Here is a 20053-nt window from a genome sequence, read left to right as displayed (position 1 = left end):
TTATTTATAATGCCAACAGCTGGAAATTTGTCATTACTTGTATTAACAGATAAATAAGTCTTAAAAAAAAATCCTTTATGGTGTGCCATTCTTTCTTCAATTCTATGCCACCTTATTTAGTCTTCAGAAGAAATTACCTTATCAAAAGCTAAAACTAAACTGAAAAAATGGAAATCATTTTTCTCCCATAAAAGTATCCATCCCTCTCCAAACACATCCGAATAAAGCCTCAACCCCTAACCTCTCGCCTCCACCCCCTCCCCCCGTAGCAAGCAACACGTGAACAGCCGGATTTTAAGTGGAGTCGGTACTTTATTTGCCTCTGTGTTTGTCTGAGTAGCTTTAACAAGCACCTGTGCGACATTGTGGTTGCGTTTTCGAGTGACAGACTCGAACCTCGAGTAACCGGCCCCAGCAACGACACCCCCCGACGGTACGTACATACGTGTGTGTGTGTGTGTGTAACATATATATATATATATATATATATATATATATATATACATATACGTGTATGTGTATACACAGGCGCGTGCACATACAAGTCCCATTTAAATCCAACCTGCTCTCGTTCGCTTTTAACGAAAATAGATGTGATTCAGCCCTTTTCAAAGGCTCCCCGCCCCCGCCCCGCGCCGCCACCCGCCATCATCCCCCCCCCCCCCCGCTTCCCCTCGGCGCCGCCGACGTCACACCGCGACGGCAAGGGGAAGCGCGGGGTCCCGCGGTTGGGTCCTGCCTCCTCGCCGCCGCAGTCCCCGGAGTGGCGCTCGCAAAGGCCTGGTTGAAAGTCGCGCCTCCGTCCACCGGGGCGCCTCCTCCCTGCCTCCGTCTCCCTCTCCCCGCGCCTCCGCGGCGTCGAGACAGGGCGCCCTCTCTCTGTGCCCCGCGGTGGTTGGAAGAGCTTTCTCTCGTTTATCTCTTTGCTCAGGCGGGCCGCGGGCAGCCCGGGAGGCGTGCGGGACGCGAAGGCCCCCGTCGCGCGGCTGCGGACGCTGACGTGTCGGTGGGGAGAGACGGCGGCGGCGGTTCAGTCAGGCTCGGTTCGGCCCGGCCCGGCCGCATCATGTGAGTGACGGGGCCGCAGCCCCCTCCCCGGCCCCGCCAGCCCGCGGCGGCAGCGGCTCTCACCCTCTGCTCTCTCCTCCCTCTCCCTCAGGTCGAAGGTTACCTTCAAAGTGACGCTCACCTCGGACCCGCGGCTGCCCTACAAAGTGTGAGTGCGGGGGGGGGGGGGGGGGGCAGCGCCTCGGGGGACCCGCGCCCCTGGGCCGGGCCCGGCCGACTCCAGGAAACGTGCAGCAACACAAGCCTGGTCTCTTGAGTCCTCTGGGCTGTGGCTCTCATAGTGGACTCCACTGTGCTTTCCCATGAGCGGAAAAGGCGTTTTTTTTCTCTTTTATGTGAGATGAAATACGGTTTTCTGTTGGTGCTTGAAGTGGTTTGTCTTAGAAATCACGTGGCCTCTATTCGTTTAAATTGTCTTTTTAGGTTGAGCGTGCCTGAAAGTACACCTTTCACAGCTGTCTTGAAGTTTGCTGCAGAAGAAGTAAGTAGATAACAGTGATGTTTTTTAACGCTTTCAAGTATTTCTAAAACAAGAGACTCTTTTACTTAAAAATGCAATGCAAAATATGCTGTTGTGCTGTTGTTAACTATACGTGGACATGAGCGTTATTGATAGCTTTGTGGACCTGCCACATCTTTTACAATCCAAAGTTTGGCAGTTCATACACAGTTTGCATGTGTTAACAGCGATGTAGACAGACTTCCGGTTTCTGTTTGTAATTAAATTAAACAATTTTAAAGTAGTAGCACAAAAATTTGTGGCAGTGAACATAAGTAAAGCACTTACTTTTACTGAATGTTTAATATTTCAAGTAACTTTTGTAGAATATTTAGAGTATTCCTAAAAATTATTCAGAAAATTTTTCACTTCTTCTCACATACAGTTCTAGTGTCCCTGATTGTGGAAGGTATATAATTTCTGATTATAGCAGGCATTAGGATTAGGAACTTGAGCTGGGTTCAAAACAGAACTTAGAAAATCCGTACTTACTTGCCTATTGTTAGCTTTTGTGTGTTTGATCTTTCACATGGAATCCAAAAATAGGTCCCTAAATTGCTTGTAAAATATGTTTGAAGAAGCATACCCTTTTTGTTTCAGGTTGCATGTACAAATGTTAAGAGATGTTCACGTGGGGGTAAATCATAAAAATTGGTCAAAAGCACGTTTGTTTTTATTGCCTCGTTAGCAACAAATTTTAACTGAGAATTTGTTATTGCAATCTTTTTTTTTAAGATAAATCTGTGAAATTTTGAGAAGTTTAAAATCTTAATTTGTCAAGGCAGTTAAAATGTAGTAAATAGTAAATAATTAGAAAGTTAATGGGTAAAATATTTTGAGTTTCCACCAGCTGATGAAAACTGTTAGAGTTATAGCAGTATGTAACAGAAGTTTTTATTTTAGGCGGAAGCTGTAGGTTGATTAGCTGTTGCAACTTTCCTTGTAGAGAATAATATGTACCCTTAAAAGACATTTGCTGCTTTAGTTGCCTTTTTTTATTGTGGGTTTTGACAATACTAGTTTTTATGATCTGAACTAATGTTACTGTGCCCCAAAACCTGTATGTAGAGATTTAGACCGAAGAGTCCAGTAAAACTCAAGTTTGTTTCCAGTACAATTAGAGGTTGCTTCCAAAAGGGGCAGACCTATTCCCTTTCCATTCACTAACAGATTTTTGTCACTTCCTGCATGCCAGATATGTCTGATGGAGTTACACATCAAGTTGTTCAAACAGGCTCATTAAAGAAAGGATCTTTTCTGAAGTTTCTCCATTGTATTAGTCATTTGAATTTACTTAATTCTCTATGTGAGACTGACTTCAATACCATAGTCTGCAAGCAGCTTAAGCTGCTGTAAGGTGTCATATCTTCCAAAAGCAACCCTGGCTCTTGTTTTTTTCTGTTCTGTCACCTCTTTGAACATGCTAGCACAAGAATGCCTACTGCCACATAGAGACCCAGTTTGGAGAAACAGTTTGAGTTAAAACTCTTTTTTGCTGGATTAATCTTTACATACCTTTTTTTTCCCCTCTCATCTTGATTCATGCTTTAGATGCCAGATGTTAATCGGTGATATGAGGGAGCAAGGGAGACTGGGGTGGGACTGAGTAGCTAGAAATACCGGAAGGGAGGGGATGCTCCCCCCAGTGGGGGAGTTACCATCAAACCTGTTAACGTCATCTGCTTACCACTGACTGTAATGTTACAGTTTTATATGGTTCTGTGTGAAATGGATTTAGAGAGGGATTATTTAAACATTCACATTTAACAAAACATTCCTTTAGCTGTTGAATATTTTGAGCGTCCATGGGAGTTTTTCTAATTGACCCCAGAGGACTGTGGATCATCCCCTTTTTACAGAATAATTGTAGATATTTTTTAGATGCTTGGAACAAAAATGGAAAATACATGCTAGAATGGAAGAGAGCCCGTTATTGTTAGTTAGCTCACTTGTGTAATTTCATTAAGTGCATATAGAATCATTTTTTTTAAAGAAAATTACACCAAAGCCTCATTTTTTTTGCCTAAAACAGTGTTCAAGCACATGGGCTTTTGTATCAGCTTGTGTTATCGCTAAATAAAAATTAGTAAAGTAAACATATTTTGAAAAAATATGCATTGTATGTTAGTTTTAGATGTCATTGCTGATGTGTTACTGAAGATTTTTACATCTCTGTGAGACCAGGCAGGTGCTGCATGCTCATTTTGTAATCCATTAGTGATCTCAGAGCTTTTTCCTTCTATTTACACTTTGTAAATAGAAGAGGAAAAAATCATCTTAGCCTCATTCTTGGGGAAGAGTGTACTTTATCCAATTTTTAATTCAAACCCTTTATTTTCTCTGAATCTGGTGCTGAAAAGAAAAGAGAAAGAATTTGTCTTTTTACGTGTTTCACATTTCTTGAACTGAACATGTTGACATTAACTTATCGTATCACATTAGGATCCAGATAAGTTTCACAGCATCTTATACAAAATTTATAAGGAAAAGTTGAAACTGTAGCCTGGATTTGGAGTAAAGATATTTGTTGCTCTTCAGGCAAAGTATCCTGAGTGTCTTGAGCTCTTGAGGCAAAGTAGGACTTGATCTTGGGAGTTTTTGGCTGTTTAGCCTTATCACATTTCTACAGATTTCTTTTTCAGAGTCTTACAGTTTGTCCAAATTTCAGAGTCTTATAGTATGTCCGAATCAGAATTTTTCTTGAACAGTAGAACTATAGCCATGATGTAGAATGTTCATACTGTATTTCACAGGTCAGTCACAGTGGTTTGGATGGTTACAGTTTTTTCCAAGAAAAGTTTTCTGAATTATTTTCATTGAGCAAAACAATATGTATTCTTTTAGTCTTTGCTTGGAAACGCATGAAAAGCATTACACAGATCTTTCTGTCATCTCCAGCTTGTCACATAACATATGAAAGTTCAATGTACACAACTGAAAGTTGGCACAGTTGGAAATGAAAGAAAGCTGAATTATGTATGGGAAGCTCTCACAAAGTTTTGTAGTTTGCAGCAGTCTCAGCCCTTCCCAACAAACACATTTGGCTGTGATAGTTTGTATAATGCAAATTTAACTCTTTCTTTGAGTTCTTTTTATTCCATGTGTGTCTTATAGAGTATATAAAAGCATACATTGAAATTGAGAGTATAGGGAGCACTGTTCAGTTTGCGTCCATTTATAGATTTTTTTCACAATTGTCACAGTATATTGTGGCAGAGTTAGTGTTTTCATTTGGAATTTGTGATACCTATTGGTGTTTTTTTCTTTACCTGTTAGTTATTTAGTGCATATTCCCAGAGTATATATTTGTGCAGTACTTAATTCCACAAATGTGAGAGGGGTTTTTATTACTGAAGTTGTCATCCGTTTCCAGTAAATAAAGTTAAATTTTATCCTAATATTATTGCTGATAGATTTGTGCTAAAATACTGTGTCTTAATGCACTTATCTGTTTTTATTACTCCAAAAGGAGATTCATTTATTACCGTAGGCGATCTTCAATCTTTTTAAAAAGTAATTGTTGGTGTAAGATTGTCGTCTTATAATTTGATTGCAGATGTTAACAAATGTATTTCCTAGCCCTGCAGAAAGTTGTGCAGTAGCCTGAGTTAATGATTCGTAAGCCTTTTAAAGCAGACATAAGCTGTTCAAAAATGTGTGAGTTTGAGGTAGGAGGAGGGGTTTGTTACCCATCCTGGTTTCAGAGCAAGCCAGGGATTATAAACTGAATATGGTATTTCTTTGCCGCTTGAGTATCCATTTAACTTGCTGTCATAAAAAGCTTGTGTATTTTCAGCATTGGAAATGTATGCTTAGCAAGCACAGGAAGGATTTTCTGTTTAAAGTCGAATAAAATATTAGGCATGTAATAGTAAATCATATTGCACCCAAATTATGTGTAATTATTTCCAGTGGTAGTTTCCATTTGTATATTATGATGTTTCTCACTGTGCTGAATATGTAGCAGAAACTGAATGTAGTAGATGCTATTGCTGTTTGGCCCAGTATTTTGGACTAACATAAGAGTGTTTCATCCTCTTCTAATACAGTATCATATGACACAATAAGAGAATCTTACCTACTGGATCGTTGACTATTTTCCTGGATGATTGCCATGCAGTTCTCATGTGAACTTAGTGTGACTGCATCAGATGTGTTCTCCTAAAAAGCAGAATGGCACAAAATGAGTGCGAATGTCCCTCCTTCTGCTGTGAATGATCCGTCCTTTTCATGCATTGTCCTATATCCAAAGAGATGGAGAAGAAATGAACAGGAGCTCTCAGCGTTCCAGAAATGAGTTATATTTTTTGTCAGATGATGTAGGATGAAAGATAGATGGTATCACCTATTTACATTAGAAACCTGTTTATTGAAAAAAAAATAACTGAAGTATTAAATTAATCAGATGTTTGCTAGTGTGTGGGGTTTTATATGTGTGTGTGTGTTTTTTTTTCCTTTGCTTTTTGAACTGGAGATGAACTCATTCCAGGAAACAGAATTTAATATGATTGACATTAATAATACCTCAGTGTTCAAACCTTATAAACTTATTTTCTTCTATTATGTAAGAAAATCTATTAAAGAATGTTACTAAGATTACTAAATCAAGAATCCCAAAGTTAGTGATCTTCAGATTGAAGGCTTTATCTTTCTTCGGTGTATGATATGTACACATTAGGTATTATGAGGTAACGTGTTATTTTGTATGATCTTACTGTTAAATATGTAGCCCCTGTTTTATCAAGGTCACTATTCAGATCTTACTCTGAAAACAAATTTTTCTACTTTCTTCATAGACTTTTCTACAATGACACTGGTAACTAATTTGTGATTATCTTTTTGCCAATATTAATGTTTTCATGCTACCTTGCAAGATGAGAGAGTGACATTATTTACCTGCTATGAAAAAAAGCTAAGAGAGATTAAGTGAAAACTTTTCTGCTAATTCTGTGTGTCTAATCAGAGATTAAAAAACGAACAAACAAAAACTTGTTTTCCAGTATGCTAAGAATTAAATACTGTATTCAAGCACAGTTTCCATGAGTTTTAGGTATTGTTAGTGCAAAGAGTTTCTGCAGGTCAGACCTCAATCTTGAGTTGAGCAATTGGAAAATGAGGAAAGCAGTTAATGACTGTCATTGAAAAGTATGGCTTAAGTGATGTGCTTAGCAGATGGGAGGACTCTGCACATCTTCCTGGGAAACATTCAGTGATTCCTTAGGTAACTCCTTTTTCTTATGCAACATAGGAAGATGCACAGATACTTGCTGATTGCTGAGACACTAGTCTCTTACCTTAGAGGTTTTACATTGGGCTGAGTAAAAGAAGGCGAAGGAGGACCTCTGGTCCTCAGATCAAGTAGCACTGATTAACCTGCACCCACACTGTTTACCCCTTTTATCCTGACTGGTCCTATCCATGGTACAAAGTGCAGTATTTTTCTCTGGGCTTACTCTGGCTCCCTCTAGTACTAAAACATAATTAGTTTTTGCTTCCTCATCCCAATTCAAGTCTTCTGAAATAGCTTGAAGCCTGTGTGCAATGTAGTCCCATCTGAGTAGGGCTCACCCTGAAACTTGCTGCATGTGATGCATATGAGGAGAGGGGTAGCATGAAGACACATGGTGGTAGTTGAGGGTACAAAGTCTGCCTAGGCTGGTGTTAGAAACCTGAGGAGGGAGCTGAATGGGATGTAGTCCTATTAGTGCTTCCTCTGCCTCTCCAGCAAATCCTGGAGTGAACTCTTCCCCATAACTTTGGCTGGAATTTGTTTTGGAAAGATGCAGTTGGAGAGATCCAAACAGAGCCAGGGAGAAGACCAGGAAATTGGTTGAAATTATCCAAGATTAGCTCTAGCTAATTCTAGTTTAACTCCCCTCTGTCCATAGTCAAGGCAACAGGAAGCTTTCATTCTGATGATCTTTGTGATGGCAATAGCTGCTGCTGTGTATTCACAGAATTGATTTTGTATGATGAGAGGTGTTCTCCCGATGCAGATTCTGGTTTTACATCAGAAACATTCCACCACCCCCCAAACATGTAACGTCCTTACACTAACTTTTGTTTTTGTAAACGCTTACATGTTTCTAGAGCATTCAAGTATGAAGTCTCTATGCATATAAATATATAAAATGTGTTTTAGGTATAAGATTTTATGTTGCTCAGTTTTATTCCAGGAGATTTTAGCATCTGCCTTCTTGGCCTTTTCTCTTTCTTAAGTATTACTTGTTCACAGTGTTTGACATAACAGGTATACTTTCTATAAGTTAATTTTTTTTTTTAGTTGCTCCTTTGTATATGGTATAATCAAAGCTAATATTTCTTAACTTGGCAATGACTTATCTTTATATTTTGTCTAATGAATAAAAATAGTTGGATTTTTTTTTTTTACCCAAACCAGCTAGAATTACAATTAAGTTGAATATTCCCCATATACTTTCAAGTTGAATTATCCATCTCTTATGTTATTTTGTCCTACTCTTATTTCCTTTAGTTCAAAGTTCCTGCAGCTACAAGTGCCATTATAACAAATGGTAAGAATAGAATTTTTGTGTTGTACTTTCACTTAAGAGATATTGATAAAAGCAGAAACATCTTCTCTTTCACAAAGTCTACAGAGTGCAAACTGAACTTAATGCAGTACTGCTTTTACTGCTTGTGCAAGAGATTAAACCACTAATACTATTAATCTGAGTGATTTTGTCCTAGCATATAACCTGGGTTGTCTGCGCTGAAGTTCTCTTGTCAGCACCTTCCATGAGACTAGTTTCCATTATAGGATATAGCTGCTCAAAGGACTGATGTAATATTTATATAGGTTATTGTTCAGCATGTTGTATTTTTGAGCTGTCAGTTTGGTATAGCGAACTGTCCTGATGTTTGTTTTTCATCTCCCTTTTATTTCTTCCCTTCCCCTCACCAATAAAAAAATTTATCTTTTTTCTAGATGGAATAGGAATAAACCCTGCACAGACAGCAGGTAAGTTATTATTTATGGAGACTAATATTAAAAAGCTCAATTATTTTTCTTTAGAATTAGTGCATGTCAGTCGAGATTGTTGTATATTTTAAGTTTTGATTTCTCAAATGGGGAAGTATTAACCGGTATTTGGAAACTATAGTCAATGTAGTGTATAATATGTTAATTCCATATAATTGTTGTTCATTATTTGCTTATTTAAATCTCTGAAAGAATAAGGCATTTGTGATCTTCAAAACTTAGTTATTTAGTGCAATTTGAAAATAGCAATACTATATTACTTGTTACTAGAATAGCGAGTACTAACCATATTCTTTTTTTTTTTCCCCTCTATACCTAGTCCCACAGTATTTGGTACTTCAGCAGTCCTGAACAGATGCATTTAGAAAATAATACACCGTTTTAGTGCAGGAAATATGGGTAGCATGTTTTCAAAAAAAGAGGAGTGTTCTTGTGTGTGGGCCTTGTTCTCATCAAGAAGTTTCTTGATGAGGAATCTGTGACTTATATGTGGAGGCTTGCCATGACCCAAGAGGCTGCTTCTGTCACAGAGAAGTATAAAACCTTTGCCCATCACCTCCTGGAATGTGTGGATCAGACTTTGAATGATAGTAATAGTAGTCTGCAGTCCAGAAACGGTCTTCTGTGCACCAGACTTTTTTTTTTTAAAGTTATACTTCAAATTCATTTGGAAATTATTACGCTAATCTAATCATGAACCACTTGAGACATGAGTTATGGTAGGATGGGATATCTTGTTGGGGGAAAAAATGGTCATAACTTTCTACGAAGACTTAATAAACATGGCTTTGGTGCTTCTCAAACACAGTAATCCAAAGAAAACTTAATATTCCTGCTTGCAGATATGATCAACAGTCAATAGAGATTTTCTTGCCACCTCTCTGTTCTTTGCGTGGAGTCTGCCAGGTCTCATTCCTTTGTGCCCTATATGTCTGCCAGACATTACCTATTTTTCTGGATCTAAAGAGAAAATCAGAAAGTGAGGTGTTATCAGCATACTTAGCAACGTAAGGTAAATAGTATAAAGTAAAACCCTGTACAGCATATAAGAGAATCTGATAGTTAGAAGAGCAGTTGCTTGACATTAGCTTTGGGAAGTTCTTGAAGATGTAAAAGGATGCACTTAAGTGAAGTGACCTAATTTTGAGGTCTGTGGTTCCATCCACAGCATCTGAAAATCAACATCAAGCGAGCTTTTGCCCTTTTGCTCCACAGAGGTTTCTGTCCTCCTGGAGCTCGCCTTAGGGACAACTGCTTTACGGTTTGTCAGGTGTACCAGCCCTCAGTTTCCCCACGAGGCATTGTCCCTGTCATGATCCAAGTGTATTGCAAACAAATGATAAAGAAAGTGATGATGATGATAATGTAGATTAGGTACTTGATTGTCACCGATTCATAAGGCTACGTCTTCACGTGACCATTCAAAAACGCTTCGGCAGTTAGTCAGTTGCTTAAGTTAAAGCATACTTAGGCTATTCCTTCTCTTCCCCAAAAGTATACTCTTATTTTGTAGTATGGAACCCCAGGTAGTTGCAGCTGAATCCTTTGAAGCAAATGGACCTAGAACTACTTTACTCCTGAATGAAAGTATCCAAATGGCAGTTCAGTGTGCTTCAAGTTAGGCACGTTGAATTCAAATCTCTAGCTGACTTGCTTTAGCTCTCCTAAGTGCTGATAAATGTTGAGGAATTGTCCATCAGTACTACAGAACACTATCTGAATAGTCAAGAATCAGGTAAATCGAAAGCATCTAGGTGTAAAATATTTTCATCACAGTCTTATTACCTGTAAGTGGAAAATTTGACACATGGACTTTTAAACATAGAAGTCCTGTTGCCCTGACACTGCTGTGTTGTGTTGCCCATAAACTGCAGAGGGGAGCAGGGGAACAAACAACCCAAGGACTCGGATTACAAGTTAATGTGGTAATTTAGATACAGAATCATGTTCAGCCATATTAACATCATGTCATCCCAGAAACTTGGTGTGAAACTTTAATGTTAAACACTTTTTGTGTATGTTAAAGTTCCTGTAGATTGAGCAGTTACTTTAGTCTTCAAAAACTTCCCAAAATAAGATGATCTAGGAATACAATCTTAACAATCCTTTTAGATTGCAAAGTTTTGTGCTGTTTCATTATTTTCCACTTTTGTTCAAAAGTAATGCCTCATTCCTCGAGTATGAATTCCTTTCATTCTTCCTACATGGTTCTACAGAACAGGGGAAATGAAAGCTGAAAAAGCAAGGCTTAAGACTTAATTCCTTTATTGATTTCAATTTAAAAGCCTCAGTAGTTCAGGGAGTAGTGTGCCATAATTTTAATAAAAGCACTGTGATACTAATGATGGAAATGGATTGACAGGTGAACTGTTGTCTGCATGAGATGTATCTGTGGCCTATTTTAAAATTTTAGAATTTTATGGTGGACATTATAGCACAGATAATTTTCATCTAGAATTAGTAAGCTTAGCTCTCTGGTTTGCCAATCGCAGGTTTTGTGATGGATTTATGTTCAAACCCTAATGGATCTTGGGAGACTTCTTAAAATTAAAAAAAAAAAAAAAAAAAAAAGAATGTCTTGTGATGTTACACTCTGAATTCTCATTATGTTGAGCAAGTAGTTTTGGTCCTGATGCATGTGCCAGAAATGTGAAGTCTGAAAAAAGAGTTTTCTTCCACTAAATTAATAAAGTGAACGAATGTTAAGTATCTTTTTTATGAAAGCACTCTACATCCGTGAAATGGGGTGTTTGGAGAGAAATACGATGGCTTTATTTTTACAAATCAACATGAAGATGAATAAGAATAGGTAGATATTATTAAAACCCAGTAACGTAGAATGTATGAAATTAATTTAAAAAGTATAACTCCATATACTAAGTAATGCATCACATGTTTAACTGTTTTCATTTTCAAATATTACACATGTAATAGAAGAAAACAGCATTTTAATGACAATCTTGAATACATGCACAAAAGATTCTAGAGGGCTAGGTTTTAGAAACTTCTAATTTCCATACTTTCTCTTCCTGAAAAGGCTGTCATGATTAGGTCTATACAATAATAAATATGAATGAAGCCGAAGAATTTTTCATGCCATAGTAAGACTGACTTACATTTTAGACAACAGCAGAGCTTTTCTAAAGGGCAGGTACAGTTGAGGTTCTGAAGTCAGAGCAGATGAGAGTTGAACCGCAGAGAGAATTAAGAGTGAATGTATGCGTGAATGACTTAGTTATGGAGAAGTAAAACTTGATTTCCTGGTCTTGAAATTATTATCAGGTATATTCAAGTATAAAACCGCAAAGTTTGAAAGACCAGCGCTTACAAGCTTGTAATGTAAGACTTTGGGTCTGGTATTTTTACTTATGATTTGGTTTGGTACTTCTACTTTTCTTCTTTCCAGAGAATTCAAGAAGAGTTCTCTAGAGAAAGCAGATATAGGGTGGATAACGTAAAATTCTGTGAGAACATAAATTCATTTCTGTTGTATTGGGGAGATTGCTACAAGGATGTTAAACAAAGACCTCATGATGTTATTGTCCTTTAAACGTGTTTGCCTTTTCAGGTAACGTTTTTCCTGAAAGGGCCTTTATGTGATATATATGTATGCTGTTTAACTTAGGCATGACGAACTTTGTTTGTTTGTTTAGGAAATGTATTTTTAAAGCATGGTTCAGATCTACGGATTATTCCCAGAGATCGAGTTGGGCGTTCTTAACGACTACTGAAAGCTTTAAAATAAGTGACGTTGCCGTGCAGCCAAGTTGTATTTATTTTGGAACTCAACTAATGAATTGGCCTTTTTGTAAGGTATCAAAAATGACTCCCCAGGTTTTGATCTTTCTTTAAATCGAGATAAAGTTTCACTTCCTTGTTAAAACGTAGTAAATCATACGCTCATTCTTCTTTGACAAGTAGAAGAATGGACTGGTTCCATGTTATGTTCTTGAATGAAAGATGGACTTCTCCGAAAGTGTTACTGAAACCAGAAGGGCAAGCACACAACCACGATCAAGACATTTAAAATATTCTGTGTTGTTGAGCCTACGCAACGGAAAGGAGAGATGTTTATGATTTTTATGTTCTTTACTGAGTGCTAAACACTTTCTTTTTTCCCCTAAACCATGATACGTACTACTACATTCAGAAGAACAGTTTGTTCCATGCAAATATTTAGCTCAAATAGAAGGCAAATTTCAGGGGTTTATTGCTGAAATAAGTTAATAACCACCAAATGTTCCAAAGTAATTGTAAAATACTGAAATTATGTTAGATAAAGGAAAACAGATATCTGTGTTAAATCTTCCTTTGACGTTTAGTGAAGTTAAATTAAATGAAGTTTCAGAGAACTTGAGAACTGATCTCCTCAAATGAAGTGCCATGAGCTGAAAAGGGTTGCACCATAATTTAGGAATGTATAGGTATTGATCAAATATATCATTCCTTTTTCAGTAAACTAATTTTGTTTCTTTGTAAAAGTCTTGTTACTGTGTGTTACAAGGGAACCATGTTCACTAAAATGTTTATGTTCAGGTAATAGGCTGCTTGTTTATGAGTTGCCTGAGGTAAAATATCAAATGTGTATTTCAATTAGAGAAATTAATACTGCTGTTATTCTTGAACTGTTAATATTATTTTGTAATTTAATATATTTGGCAAAATCTTACTCTTGTTGCATTTTATCTGTCTTACTGGAATTATTACAAGTATAACTGTCCTGTGCAATAATCATGCTCCAAAAAGATGTTCAGCTAATAGTGCCAGATGTTACAGAAGTACTAAATGCCTTTCTGAGTTGGCACAAAGTAAGCACATAGAGGAAAGCTCTTCTGAAAGTGGTATTTGAGAATAAATATTTTCCAACTCTGAAACTTCATTGTAAAATTCTGAGTTTTCCTTTAATAAACAATGGTATGAATAAAAAGCAAGATGAACCCGTTTGTTCCTTTCTCATTTTCTTAATTATGTTTTGATAATAAATTAAAAACTGTCCTTTGACCTTTTAAGCAACATGTGATAGTCAACGTGAGATTCATTTCAAGCCAAAAGATTCTTCTTATGCAGAATTCTACAGAACACTGATTTTAAAGGCAGAGTTCATAGTTTCTATTAATCTAATGCCACAGTATAATTAGAATGAACAAAATTAATTGCTTCTAATTATTGTCTGCAAAATTGTTGGCTGAGTACCTGAAAAACCACCTAGTATTAGAATATAACCAAGAGGAAGTTTCCTTTTGTCTCTAAAGGTGCAATATAGTTTTAGAAAGGCTATCATCGTTAAATACAATGTGAAACTGAGGTAATTTGATGTTGATGTAGAAGAGGGCTAGGTAAAAATATTTTCAAATGATGACTAACACTTATTACACTGTAATTTAGCTCATAACACTGATACAAAGTATTTGACATTATGTTGTAAGTTTTTTATATATTTATATATATATTTATATATATATTTAAAAAACATGTAAATGAACTACCTATTTGGAACAATAAATAATCTTTGTAGTACTTTCTGTGTATTACATGCTTCTCTCAGTATGGGCTCTAAAATCTGAATGTATCTTTCCTGTTTGGTAAACAGCTTGGTATTAGTGATAAAATGTAGTTACTATAAGTTGTTTTGATATTGGTAAGCTTTTTTTGTTATGTCTAAGTTATGTCTTTTGTTATGTCATTTTTGTTATGTCTAAGTCATATTTGACACATAGTATAGGAAGAATATGAGTTTAAAGTCCCAGCTTTCCAGGGCTTAGGAATCTTCACAAATTGTGAAAAGAATGCTGTACTCCCAAACTTCGTTTTGCCTAATCAAATTTTAAGGCATTCTTTGGAAATCAGCTCTTTTTGGAAATGATATTGTCTTTGATTGGAAGCTGACTGATGTTAAGCATGAGACTTCATCTTTGATCAGCTTTCTCACTCCTTTAGTGAAGATGTGAAGTCAATTTGAATGGTGTCCTGTTTCTCCCCTCCTCCCCATATTTTGCATTTCAAAATGATGGCTCTTCAACATAAAAGAGTTATTCTGTGAAGAGGAATTTTTGCAGAATCCTAGACCATTGATGTGAAAAATCTCACCAAAACTTTAGAAGAGTTGTAGTTACTCTTTTGATTTATAATATGTTCCAAGAGAACTAAATTATTATTTGACAGAATTTGAAGAAATTGCAGAAATTTATCTAGGAAGGAAGCACAGTGATCTGATGTAATATAAAAGAACTGGAATGGTTAGGAAAAGACCCTGACAACAGTTACCAGTAGTATCTTGTTTCTTTTTTTATTCCCAAGCCACAAAATCCAACTTTATTCAGTGTTGGCAATTAAAAGGCCATTTTCCTCTCTGGCTGCCAATTAGTAACTGAAAATTGTTGGCAACAGGTCTCAGAGTTCAGAATTTTTTTCTTTGTGTTTAGATTGAAAACCCACCTTCTGTTGCTGGTCCTGTGATGCAAAGTGCAGTCAGAGCGAGAGAAGGAACTGTGGCAGTATGACTGCAGAATGTTAGTGGATTCTGAAGGTGCGGGGGGCACAGCAGCCCTTTGTAGAGCAGCATGCAGGTAGCTGTCAAATAGAGCAGTTTAAGGGGGAGCAGAAAAACTAAGTACTGAAATCATCTTAGTAGTGCTGTGGAGACTGCATTTCAGCAATGCTGGTGAGCGCCAGGTTCCAGCTGAGTAAAATTGAGTTCCTGTGCAATGCACGGTGCTCAGATTTACATACAGTACACGTAACTAACTCTACACCCCAATAGTGAATTTCAGCCACTGTTCCTACTGATGAAAGGTAGCTACAGGGGAGTATTCACAAAGGCTAACATTATCCTTGTGAGAGGCTAACCTCTGCAGGCTGTTTCTGAAATTAATGGAAAGTGAGGTTCCTCCAGAGGGAGATTCAGGTTAGCTAAATGAATCTTCAGTTCTCAGTTGTCCCCTGGAGAAGCCTTTCTCTCTTAATTATTGACTCTAGAGAAATCGTTGAGACATTAGCATGCAGGGGCTAATGTTAACCTTTGAAAACATCCCCAACAAGTACTTCTCCCTCCTCTCAATATCATACGTTTTAGCATTGCTGTACCTACTTGTTGTTTGATCAGGATGCTTAGCAGATGATACAAAGTTTCTAGTATCCTGTTCAAAGGTAAAATTACATGGAAAATTTGTTTGCATGAAAACAAACCTGCTTTTTCTCTGTGATGTAATTAGTTGAATTCATCTTCTTTTTCCATTTTAACAGCAAGTTCAACAGTCTTGGTGAGACAGTGCGGAAAGGCTTGTTGTTCTTTACAGAAATCTTTGTTGGGTTGAAATTAGTTCTATCTGCAAAGAAAGAGTACATACGTAATGAAGAAGGAAACAAAAGATTTTATTACTACTTTTTTCTCAAAGGCCTCCTTTATCTTATAAAGGTCTCCTTTATCTCCCTGAAGAAGTTAAACATTCCTGGAAAACAGATTTTAGAGAGTTTGAAATGCATACACATAGCAGCTAATACCATAGACGCTAATACCAAGACCAGGTGCAGTGCATGTTCCTGTTTATTACTGTGAAGAAAATTCTGAGGCTGTGGGTGGGAACTCTCAGTACCTTTCATTGATGAGAAACATCAGCTATTGCCTATAAATACTATCTGAACCTTAGACGCTTTGGATCACTTTTTGTAAGGTGCAATAATCTCAAACTTCAGACGTCTCAGATGCCATAAAGATTCACTGCTTGATGAAAAGAAAAAAGGGGGGGGGAGGGGGGGAGGAGATACTTTCTTACCCTATTGTGATTCATGGTCACTTTATAAATCCAGGCTTGCACTATTTGTCTCATAGTAAAAGCCACAAGTTTTAGTTGATGCAGGCTATTCAATGTGCTATAACAAACCCTTCTTAAAATTTCAACTGAAGAGCTGTAATGTTTTTTACAAGACAGTAAAGGCAAGGGAGATACATGTCTGAAGCACATAATCTAGTGAATGTTACTGCAATGGATGATCGTAAATGTCTTGGTTTTAATACTGATTCAGGTTCCTGATGTTTTGTGAGCATCAAGCATTATTTTGAAGTGCTTTTCATATCTGGTTTTCTAAAGTAGTACAGCTGTGACTTTCTATTTCTTAGATCTTAGGACTAGAAATGCTTCTTCTGTACTACTTTGGGTTTCTGCAGACCCTGAGTATATCTGTGCATGCAAGTAACTGAACTGTGCAGCTCTTAAGTCCTTCCCTAAGGGAGCAGAACCTTGATACCTTTATTAATTGGTCAGAATAGCTGAGCTACTGCAGAGCACAGGATGGTAGGCTGTGGCAGATGCCAGCCAGGAATAAATGGCTATCTGCTCTAAATATGGAGAAACTACAGAACAGAGAAATAATTCCATAGATATATGAAGTCGTCATGTTTCTCTTGGGGCAATGAAGTTGTTATTCCACCTTCTATTCAAGGTAGAGCTAATATCGAGCCTGATAAAACATCTTAAGGGCCTAGTTGTGCAACTCTTTTACAAGTTGACGTTAGAAAGATTGCTTGTATTTAGGGACTTCTCACAAAGGTAAGACTGATACAAGCAGGTTTTTAGGATTTTCACAGGCACCATGCTGACCAACTTGTTTTACTGGAATAGCTATTAGAACGAGCTACTGATTTCAGTTATTGTATCAATTCTTCCTGAGTGCTGCTCTAAAAGATTTAAGTTTTCTGAATATTTTTTATATGGGACCCCAAGTATGCTCCCACTCTAATTACAGGAGTAATTACCTGAAATTCAGATTAATTGCACACAAAGTTGTTGGTACTTTTTTGCAGATAATTTATTTCTATTGGTCTGTAAAATAAATGTTTGCAGTACAGCAAATAGAAGTGCAGTGTTTGTCTCCTGCTCATTCATCAAAATGAGATCAAAGTTGGAGTCATTAAGAGAGTGTCATATCTCCTGATATTGTAGATTTTATTTTGTCCTGGCACAAAATAATTTGTAAAGGACTGTTTCAAAACATAACTGATTATTAGCCAGCTATTACAAGCCATTGGAAAATGCAGTGAGGTTTTTCACTGTCTTAAGAGAATGAATAATGAGAATTCTGCAAATGTATAGTTCTACCTAATGCAAACCAAGCAAATAGCCTTCAGGAGGCTGCAGTTCAAGGGCTTAAACAAACCGTTCTTATAGCCACTCAGACATGTCCACTGCTAATTAAGTTTTCTATTTCTCAAAATTTGTATTGAATAAAACTAGCCAAAGAGTTAATTTGAAGCTCTGTCAGTAATGTGTGTTAACTTCGCTGTTACCAAACGTGCATCCCAAACAGACTTCCTGCCCCAAATGCATTGGTTCTTCCTGACTATTCATATTAGTGTTACTGTCAAATGATTTTATCTGGGACAATGCAGTTACATCCATGCAGAGGACTGAAAAAAAATGGTTTTACTTTTTTTTTTTTTTAATGCTGAAGTGCAAACTTATACTGAATATAGTAAACACACATTCTTACAGCTGCTACAACTTCAGTAAAAGCAGACAGTATTGAACTAACTGACCTGTTCAGGTCAGTGAGTTTCAGAAGAGTGAGGTTCCCCTTTGTGTAGCCTACTGAGATGCCTTTGAATGTAGGCCACTAATAAGTTAGCGACTCTTTAATCGATAATTCTTTCGGGAGCTCCAAAATTAAATAATTTAGGAAATATGGCCTGCTGCTATAATATGCATGACTTAGAATCATATCAAAAGAGTAAAGCTACTGAAATGAAGGAGGCTTCTGTTGCAGGGAGGGAGTGGTCCTATACAGTTAGACAATTTTATGTATGAGATCAGATTTATCAGATTTATATTTCAAATTTAATGTATTTTTTTGCTTAAATTGCCAATTCTTTAGGTAAAGGAACATTTTTTGTGCTGTCTGTTTGGCTCCTAGCATGCTAAGGAAGGCTCTCAGGAGGAAATCTTGGTTGACAAGCTGGTATTTGGATATTTACCAGGGAGAGGAGGATTCCAGTCTCCGTTCTATCAATGGCATCTGTATTTTACATTCAACAGCCAGCAGATAAAACAAAGAAGAGACCATAAGTGCAGGGAGAAGAACACAAACCTCCCAGGATGAATCCAGAGAATGAGCTCCAAATGCTAATCTGTATCTGTATTTGCTGTTGTTTTCTGTCTTTACCATATGTACCTTTCCTTACAGTTGCCTATGTATGTGTTTAGAGAGCCTTCAGCTCAGGATAGCATGTAGCCTACTGGTTTCATCATTCTTCTGCAAAGTGGGAGATAGGAGGCTGACCTTCAGGATGAGGAGAAAACTGAACCTTCATCTTAATATTCTAGGTGAGGCTAGGCAGCCAAATTATCAGGAGATGAGGAATGCACTCAGGGCCCTGATTCCAAGTTGGCAGCAACAGAGTGAGTTCTTTGTGGTTTATAGTGTTTTTGGGGCTTATAGTACAAGAAGGCCATTGACAAGCTGGAGAGAGTCCAGTGGAGGATGACCAAGATGGTTAAGGGACTGGGGCACATAGCATAGGAGAAAATGCTGAGAGAGCTAATTTTATTCAGCCTGAAACAACGGAAGATAAAGGGGGAATCCGGTTGTTGTCTTCAAACACCTAATGAATGGTTCTAGAGAAGAAGACAGAAACTAGCTGGAGGTCAACAGTGAAAACAATAGACACAAGTAGCAGCAATGGAAAGTCTAGTTAATTATAAGAAAAGAATTATTCACCATGAGCGTGCCCAGACACTGGAACTGGTTACTAAGAGAGGCTGTGGAGTCTTCATCTTTGGTGATATTCAAACATGATTGGACAGAGCCCAGAGCAACTGATGTAACTTTGAAGTTAGCCCAGCCTTGAACAGAGGCTTGAATTGGAAAACTTCCAGAGGCACTTTCCAACTTAAGCTAGTCCCTGCTTCATTCTTTCCTTACTCCCTCTGTCTCAGCTTTTTCTTGGTGGAGAAAGAGCTACATCTTGCTCTGCCTTAGGTGCCTGCCCCAGCAGTGGAGACATGGCACAGCCACAGCTTTTCCTACTTGACCCCTTTTTGCCTTCCCCACATTTGCATATTCTCAGAATATCTATATATTCTGGAGTACCTATGCATTCAAAGAGTACAGTCCTTGATGTCCTACTATAACACAAGTGACAGTAACAGTTCGACCAAGCAAAGGGGGTAATGAAAAGCTTTCTCTCCTCTACAGTTGTGTTGAAGCTGTGACAGTTGCATAAGTAATTTGGAGACTGATAGTTGAAAGGCAATAACAAAAGCATGTGTATTTGTTATGATGTTAATATTAGACATTTTGTAAGTTATATTTTTAATGTTTAAGTCAGAAACCAAAAGGCAATGTTGGATGTAGCTAATCAGTGGGGAGCAATGTTTATTGCAGAAACTTTCTAAATGACATTTTCCTCACTTGGGCGGGGGAGGGAATGTAAATAGCATTACTGTAATAAAATGCTGTCAGAGGATCCATGTTGCTTGAAAAATTAACATGTT

At 37.5% G+C, this 20053-nt stretch overlaps 1 protein-coding gene across 1 annotated transcript; it reads left to right on the top strand.

The window, feature by feature from the left end:
• The first annotated feature begins 275 nt into the window (after positions 1-275).
• UFM1 (ubiquitin fold modifier 1) lies at positions 276-13504 on the top strand. The gene is made up of 7 exons (XM_068929971.1): positions 276-433; positions 932-1068; positions 1160-1216; positions 1492-1549; positions 8061-8100; positions 8514-8546; positions 12221-13504. Coding segments are annotated over exons 2-7 (258 nt in total). The 5' UTR covers positions 276-433; positions 932-1066; the 3' UTR covers positions 12289-13504.
• Positions 13505-20053: the final 6549 nt, after the last annotated feature.

The sequence above is a fragment of the Struthio camelus genome, chromosome 1, assembly GCF_040807025.1.
Source record: "Struthio camelus isolate bStrCam1 chromosome 1, bStrCam1.hap1, whole genome shotgun sequence".
NCBI lineage: Eukaryota > Metazoa > Chordata > Aves > Struthioniformes > Struthionidae > Struthio > Struthio camelus.
The sequence above is the reverse complement of the archived record's forward strand: the minus strand, read 5'-3'. Positions and strand labels throughout refer to the sequence as shown.